Here is an 8,327-nt window from a genome sequence, read left to right as displayed (position 1 = left end):
GAAAGTACAGATATTTGTGTTAAAAAGTAAGCAGTTAAAGTGAAGAAAAATACTCAATATACCTGAGAAATCTACCTCAGTAACGCAGTTACTTGACACCTCTGGAACATTATTTCAACATATATTCCTTGACAAAGATTGAACGTACTTAGTAAGCACACCTCCAACTGATGAACCTTTTGGATGTTGTATGCAGTGGCAAAATAACAATATATTTAAGACCTTAGCAGTTGGTTTTCATTAAATTGTAATTTTATTATACCGATGGGAAAACACACAACCATCCAACATAGAAATCATGGGTTATGTAGGGTCATTAAGCTCAACGGCCTTCTTGGCTTTTACATATCTTTTCCAGAAACTAATGACTCATTGATTTAAGAATGTTGCCCATTAGCCATGCTAGTGAATGTGGGTGTGGTTAGGTTGGAGGACACATTGTATGTGCATAACACTCATGATGCTATCGCCATGTCAACTTTAACCAAATACTTCATGGGTAACGTGACCTCTACAAAAAGAAATGCAGATGACATATCCAGTCTAAATGGATAGCAAGTGCATGATGTGTGATCCTTGTACAGACTGGCAAGGCCTCTGGTGAGAGATGGACAATAAGGCAAATGCGGCAGTGCACATACAGTGTAAGACATGGACAATAAGGCAAATGCAGCAGTGCGCACACAGCGTAAAACACGCAACACACAGGGGCAGGATTTACATGTAAAATCAAGTTGCGTGGCCCTGTCCTTTGCTACACAGGAGATATTTGGTAAACCTTGAGTACTTTATTTGGAGATATATGAAGAGAATTGTCAAAAACCCAACTGCCGCCATCTACCACACTCCATTACTGTATAAAACATGCATTCAAATGATGAATGTATGATGTGAACTGCCACACTCACAATGTGGGTAACACAACAAAGCAGGGACTAGAGAACGCTTCCAAGTGTCCTGCAACCTTTTTGAAAACAATTACAGTAAAAGAAACCTCATCACACTAACAATCCTTTTACACAGGCCGGGCTGGGCAGTCTGACTTGTTTGACTGGTCTGAGATGAGACTAAGCGAGTCGGTGGCAAAGATTACAACATTACAGTATGTGCCAACAATGCCATGAACAGTTGGCAAACTCCAGGAAAACAATATTCAATTTTAACATATCATACCAATAAAATGGAAATGTTAAAATAGTGAACAAAAGCAAGATTAAGTCAAAATTTCTATATATATAGCTTCAGAATATCATATTTATAAAACCCTAGCCGACACTCTTCCTGTTTGAGGGGGAGGGGGAAAAAAACCACCAAGATTTCAAGTGTGAGTGAGCAATCCCAACCTCACTGATACCCATATTCAAACTATATGAGGTAAGAATAAATGTTTTCTTTTATATATGTATATAAATTCAGAGCCTAGAGGATGTTCTATTTTCTGTAGTCATCTGTACCCAGGCTACGATGCCAGCCTGTCTTTGTTCAAAGACTTAAGTCTTCTTCTTCAGCTCCTCAAAGCGACGTGTTAAGTCGTCAAAGTCGATGTCTTCTGAAGTGGTGGTATTCCTGCCGAAGGGGGTTGCCGGGAGTGTGTCTGGAACCGAAGGAAGTTCTGGGAGAGAGTTGTTGTCATATATTTGTGACGAGGGGCCTGCAGCAGAATTAGCAGAATAAAATGTTTCCATATTATTTTGAACAAACTGACAAAACATGTCACTATTGTGTTAAATCTGGGACACATGAAAAGTCAAATGTTGCAACATTGCCCATAGAATACAACACCTTTTCACTGGTCCAGCAAGTTTAACATTACTCATCCGTTCATTTTTTTATACTGTTTGTGTTGGGACTCGTGGGTGAGCTGGAGCCTATCCCCGCTGACATTGGACGAGGCGGGGCCCAGCTTGACTACATTGGGTATGGAAAGTATTCAGACCCCTTAGATTTTTCACTCTGTTATGTTGCAGCCATTTTTCTCCCCTCATTAATGTACACATAGCACCCCATATTGACAGAAAAAAACATAATTGTTGAAATTTTTGCAGATTTATTAAAAAAGAAAAACTGAAATGTCACACATCCATAAGTATTCAGACCCTTTGCTGTGACACTCATTTAACTCGGGTGCTGTCCATTTCTTCTGATCATCCTTGAGATGTTCTTCTTCATTGTTGTTCAGTTGTGTTTTGATTATACTGATTGGACTTGATTAGGAAAGCCACACACCTGTCTATATAAGACCTTACAGCTCACAGTGCATGTCAGAGCAAATGAGAATAATGAGGTCAAAGGAACTGCCTGAAGAGCTCAGAGACAGAATTGTGGCAAAGCACAGATCTGGCAAAGGTTACAAAAAAATGTCTGCTGCACTTAAGGTTCCTAAGTGCACAGTGGCCTCCATAATCCTTTAATAGAAGACATTCGGGACGACCAGAACCCTTCCTAAAGATGGCCGTCTGGCCAAACTGAGCAATCGGGGGAGAAGAGCATTGGTGAGAGAGGTAAAGAAGAACCCAAAGATCACTGTGGCTGAGCTCCAGAGATGCAGTCGGGAGATGAGAGAAAGCTCTAGAAAGTCACCCATCACCGCAACCCTCCACCAGTTGGTGCTTTATGGCAGAGTGACCCGACGGAAGCCTCTCCTCAGTGCAAGACATGAAAGCCAGCATGGAGTTTGCTAATAAAAAACACCTGAAGGACTCCAAGATGGTGAGAAATACGATACCCTGGTCTGATGAGACCAAGATAGAAATTGTTGGCCTTAATTCTAAGCGATGTGTGTGGAGAAAATCAGGCACTGCTCATCACCTGTCCAATACAGTCCCAACAGTGAAGCATGGTGGTGGCAGCATCATGCTGTGGGGGTGTTTTTCAGCTGCAGGGACAGGACAACTGTTTGCAATCGAAGGAAAGATGAATGCGGCCAAGTCCAGGGATATCCTGGACGAAAGCCTTCTCCAGAGTGTTCAGGACCTCAGACTGGGCCGAAGGTTCACCTTCCAACAAGACAATGACTAAGCACACACCTAAAATCACAAAGGAGTGGCTTCAGAACAACTCTGTGACTGTTCTTCAATGGCGTAGCCAGAACTCTGACTTAAACCCAATTGAGGAGGATCTGCAAGGAGGAATGGCAGAGGATCCCCGATTACAGTTGTGAAAACTTGTTGCATCATTCCCAAAAAGACTCATGGCTGTATTACCTCAAAAGGGTGCTTCTACTAAAGGGTCTGAATGCTTATGGGTGTATGATTTTAGCAAATGGCTGCAATATAATGAGTAAAAAATGAAGGGGGTCTGAATACTTTCCATACCCACTGTGAATACAAAATACAGATAGCCATGGTATTGCTGATTTTGGTCTGTAAAATTATTTCTATAGAAGTGTATAAAAGGACGCTAATACCTTTCAAGTTGTACTTTGTTCGACCTCAGAGGGCCGACTTCATATACAGGTACATCTTAATAAATTAGAATATCGTGGCAAACATATTTCAGTTTGGTAGTTCAACTCAAAAAGTAAAACCCATAAAACAGTGTGCAAGATTTCATTATTTGACTTGTTGATTTTGATTATTAGACTTTACGCACAACATTTTTTAATTGGCTTTTTATTCACAAATCTTTCAAAGCTGAGGTTATCCGTGTTGTTTGTGAATTTCTTACCACGCTTTTTTATTCCACTCAAGCTTGCATTAATGTGTTTGGATACAGAAGTCTAACTCTAGCCTGCTTGTTGAAGCTTTTGTGGCTTGTCTTCCTTGTGGAGAATGTCAATGACCATCTTCTGGGCAATATCAAGTCAGTAGTCTTTCTCATAATTGTGGAGGCTACTGAAGAGGACTTAGAGAACAAGTAAAAGGCTCAAGAAGTCCATCCATCCATTCTCAATCCCGCTTATCCTGTTCAGGGTCACGTATCCCAGCTGACTTTGGGCGAAAGGTGGACTACACCCTGAACTGGTCGGCAGTCAGTCACAGGGCACATATCGGACAACCACTCGCGCTCACATTCACACAGTCACTGAGTGGGAACTGAACCCACGCTGCCTGCACCCAAGTCAGGTGAATGCACCACTACACCATCAGTGACTAGCTCAAGAAGCCTTGGCGGGTATTTCTAGTAATCAGACAGAATGCGCCACCAGAAGTTTAAAATGTTGACATTTTTTTCCCAATATTCAAATTTTATGAGATACGGACTTTGGGTGTTGCGCTTTCCATTAAATTCAAATGAAAAGAGATGCACCTGTAGCATCAAAGCCCATACTTAAACTGTGTATAATAGTTGTTTGGACTTACCTGTGGCCTGGGAAGGAAGAGAATTTTTTATGTCATCAATCTGAAAGAGAAAAAGGGTGATTTTGACAGCATCTACTTATATTAGAGTACAGTATATGTTATGTTGTGTTAGTGCTTAAAGTAAGAAAAGAAAGGCAAAATGCTTGTGGGCCTCAATGAGAAAACCATCACCTTTAGTGTGCATCAGACTTGAGGCTTTCTTTCAATTTCCCATTCGTGGGACTAATAAAGGTTATCATTTCTTATCTTGACTCTGCACTGCCGCACTCTTCTCAGTCCAATCTAATCCCAGGTCTGTTAGTGGGACCACTGAGTTGTTAGTGCTCACAATATGTACAAGCCATGCGTGCTGCCTACTTTTGAGCACAGTGCACACAAAGAAAAAAACTTAGCCTACTCAGGCAAAAGGGCAGAAATGCAGAGGTAATAGCAGAAGCTAAGTGAACAACTCTTCCCTGAGTGATGCCCTGCCCTGTCCGTCTGTCCATCTGTGAGAACAGGGAGGGGTCATGGATGGGAGGAGTTTGCTCACTTACAGACTCGTATGTGGGGGGAGAAGTGGGCAGCTGAGGGGGCTGCCCTCCGCCTACGCTGTGCGGGAAGCTGTTGTAAGATCCAATAGCTGGATTGAACGGTTCCTGGAGGGAAACAACATGAACACGAGTGCACTGATCAAACATGCTTGCTCTCCAACCATGGCACACCAAAGTGGGGGTAGAAATCACAAAGTGGCCTGTAACCGGCAGATTTTGCCAAAATATAACGATATCATGACACATTTACAATATTTTTTTTTACCTTTTAGATTCGTAATGATTAAATATTGACAATTTAGTATCATTCGTGGAACTATATTTGTACAACCTTCACCATCTTGTATGTGTGCATTTAATGTATAACAATAGACAATAGCTTGCAAAGATTTTTTTTTTAACAAAACTGCATTGCCTATATTGTTTTACAGTCAAACTAAAATAATTCATAGATAAATGGCGCATTTACCGACCCGATTTTCACTTCATGAGCATTAATCAGCCTAAGTTTGGAAAAAAATAAGAAATTACACCTTTACAAAAACCTAATTACATTCATTATCCAAGCTTGTCAGCACTTGGTTCATGAAACTAACGCTGATCAGCTCAATTTGTTGAGGTGTCAGGACTCTTTCCGAGTAGTAGAGCAACCAAATGTTAAGTGTGACGTAGTAAAATATATTCTTACTGGTTGCTTAAATACACCATGTCGACAGTCCATGGCATACAGGGAGTTTTAAATCATAAAAAGTCAAAATGGTCGTTTAGTGCGGAACTGGCCATACTTGGATATTGGCCAGCAACAGTATCATTATTTGTTTATTATTATATAAACTAACAACTCTCATGCATATGACTTGCATCTAAAGAAAGTTTTGAAAATAATCAGCTTACTACTTTGGGAGCTGGATAGTTGAATGGTGTAGGCATATGCATCGGCATCGGCATCGGCATGGGCATGACAGGAGCAGTGAAACCTCCGCCTCCTCCACCTCCTCCTGACTTCTTGTCATTGTTTACGTCAATCAGGTCTGCTTCTCCGTGACTCACCTCAGGCTGTCAGTGGTAAATAAATAAATACATAAAAATTTCAAAAAGTTTTGACAGTAACTACACAACACGACAACATCCTGATTAGCACATTTTTCTCTGCTTACCCGGACCATTGCATCAGGTTCATACGGCACGTTATAGTTCTTGGCTATCTCAATCAAGTAGCGCTCCACCAAGATCTTGGGGGGAGCCTCCACACTCAGTTTGTGCATAAGCTGCAAAAATATCATACGTTTTAGATGAACTGCTGGAATATTTCTTGGTTGAACAGAGTCGAGGCAGTCACACAGAATAATGAAAAATGCAAACCCTTTCATTGACCGTTCCAATCTGGTTTGTCCTGCATAGTTTGCCATACTCCTTGCTATATTTTGCACACAGCTGGTCTGACACCTGTAAGAATTAGGAGGTAAAAATGTCATGAGTAGATAAAACTAGAGAACATTGATAAACAGCACAGTTGAAACCAGATGTTTACAAACATAAAAAGAAATGCTCTTTTTTTCCCCTCACATCATGACATGAAATCTTGACTACATTTTTCCTGTTTTAGGTAAATTAGGACAACCAAAATTATTTTTGTTAAATCCCAGCATAATGAGGACTTTTTTTCAGCCTATTTTCCATTACTTTCAAAGTCAGAAGTTTACATACAGTGAAATTACTATGCCTTTAAACAATTTAGGAAAATCCAGACGATGATGCCATGTCTTTACAAGTTTCTGATTGGTTTAATGACAACATTAAGTTAATTAGTGACGCATCTGTGGATGTATTTGAAGGCACACCTGAAATACACACTGCTTCTTTGTGTAACATCATGGGAAAGTAAAAAATAAAATCTTCCAAGATATCAAGAGGAGAAATGTCTTATATATATATATATATATATATATAGAGTGTATGTAAACTTCTGATTTCAACTGTATGTTCTTTTAAAAGTGTACTTACAAGTTTTAATTCCGTCACCTCTGACTGGAGACGAGGAGCTGCCCAGATAAGAGTGGAGACCGCCTCTTGTAATCCTGGATCCAACTCCCTGAAATCATGAAACAATAGATAGTCGTTTACCAGAAAAGTTCACCAACACAGTCACTGCCATTGACGGCTTTAGAAGTCAAATATCCAAATTAACTGGGAAGGCTGGCAGTGAATGAGTTAAAGCATTACTGATTTTGATGTGTAAGGCCAAAGTTGTGACATACTTCATCGACTGAATTAGGCCGAAGCGTGTCAGGAGCAAATCACAGTAAAGCTCCAAGATCTCCATGGCTTCAACCATGTAGTCCTCTCTGATGATATGCTCCACACGGATGCGCGCCCGCTCATCTTTTCCCGAGGACAGGTAATCTGAGATCTCCTTCCGAGCCTTTTGAGCAAGCTCGGCTTCATTTGAAATCGTTGAAGGAAATACAAGCATAACGTGACATAAGACTTAAGACCAAAATCAACGTTTGTGTTGATATCAGAACTCACTTTTCTTTTTCTCGAGGAGTTTGAGTCGGTTGATGACAAGCCGGAGGTTGACTCTTAACCTCTCTGCTTTGAAGCCTCCTCCCAGCATCTCTGATCTGTGGTTAAAAGGACAAGTGACCTCCTCTTCTTCCGGAACTGACCGTCCACCTTACCCACCTCCCTCCGCTTACGTGAGCCACGCAATCATGTGAGCGTGACCAAGGCATCGCAGCACGATCGCAACGCCAGATAAAACCGCAAAACACACACTCACCGAGAGGAAAAGCCGAGTCGGGTAGTACACAAAACAGTTAGCAGCACTACCATTAGCCCGACACGGTGTCTAAACGCCGTGCGTCTCCAAACCGATACCATAATGCTCACTTTTTGAAAGTACACCCTACTTTTATTAACACTTGTGGGTGCTACCAAAGCTGGCTACGAGCAAATATTGGTTTGTTAGCGGTCTTCCTTGTTGACATTTGGCTAGCCAAGCTGCCAAGCTCTCGCTCCGTGCTAAAGACGACCCAACAAACTGAGACACATTATAGTGGTTTAAACAACATGAATAAGTCCAAAAGATACACATAGACAATTTAGCCACGCAGAATTCAGTGTCAGTAACGTACCTGTCTGTAGCAGTCACGTACACGACAACTTAATGGTGTCTTGTGTTCCGTCGCCTCGTTCACTTCCGTGATGATCTTATGTGACGTCACGGGGGGTTTTCGATTTAGGGGGCGGACTCTGCGGTGTGGACCGTGGAACGCAAACTCAGGCGGTGGCATATACGACCCGCGGAACTATGCAAGTGATTAATGCAGGATGTTTACGATGACGCGACAGATTTGGAAAAGCAACACGTTCCCGACCCATGGCCTTATTTAAGACAATTGTCGGATGCTGTTGGCTCCAAGAAAGAAATAGTGGTGAATCTGTCTTGTGCCATCTTAAAAACCACCAGCTTCTGGTCTCAAGCAGGAGG

The 8,327-nt window shown here is 41.5% G+C and overlaps 1 protein-coding gene across 2 annotated transcripts; it reads right to left on the bottom strand.

Moving 5' to 3' along the window:
• Positions 1-234: 234 nt before the first annotated feature.
• ist1 (IST1 factor associated with ESCRT-III) lies at positions 235-8,057 on the bottom strand. Of its 2 annotated transcripts, XM_061670530.1 has the most exons (10): positions 7,972-8,057; positions 7,364-7,458; positions 7,093-7,273; positions 6,839-6,926; positions 6,197-6,280; positions 5,992-6,102; positions 5,729-5,890; positions 4,838-4,939; positions 4,302-4,341; positions 235-1,651 (listed from the first exon to the last, which is right to left on the bottom strand). In XM_061670530.1, exons 2-10 carry the CDS (start codon positions 7,449-7,451, stop codon positions 1,491-1,493), a joined length of 1,017 nt encoding a protein of 338 aa, XP_061526514.1. In that variant the 5' UTR covers positions 7,452-7,458; positions 7,972-8,057; the 3' UTR covers positions 235-1,490. The 2 variants fall into 2 exon arrangements, with proteins under 2 accessions (XP_061526514.1, XP_061526515.1); XM_061670531.1 differs by lacking the exon at positions 4,838-4,939.
• Between the last annotated feature and the right edge of the window lie 270 nt (positions 8,058-8,327).

Source organism: Phycodurus eques, chromosome 2 (assembly GCF_024500275.1).
Source record: "Phycodurus eques isolate BA_2022a chromosome 2, UOR_Pequ_1.1, whole genome shotgun sequence".
Classification (NCBI taxonomy): domain Eukaryota; kingdom Metazoa; phylum Chordata; class Actinopteri; order Syngnathiformes; family Syngnathidae; genus Phycodurus; species Phycodurus eques.
The sequence above is the reverse complement of the archived record's forward strand: the minus strand, read 5'-3'. Positions and strand labels throughout refer to the sequence as shown.

Excerpts from the sequence above, each read along its gene's own strand:
- ist1 (XM_061670530.1), bottom strand. The coding sequence starts at position 7,451 with ATGCTGGGAGGAGGCTTCAAAGCAGAGAGGTTAAGAGTCAACCTCCGG. Across the intron at positions 6,103-6,196 it reads TTGGAACGGTCAATGAAAGG|CTTATGCACAAACTGAGTGT; the intron begins GTTTGCATTTTT and ends ATATTTTTGCAG. Across the intron at positions 4,342-4,837 it reads CTCCCCCCACATACGAGTCT|ATTGATGACATAAAAAATTC; the intron begins GTAAGTGAGCAA and ends TTTCTCTTTCAG.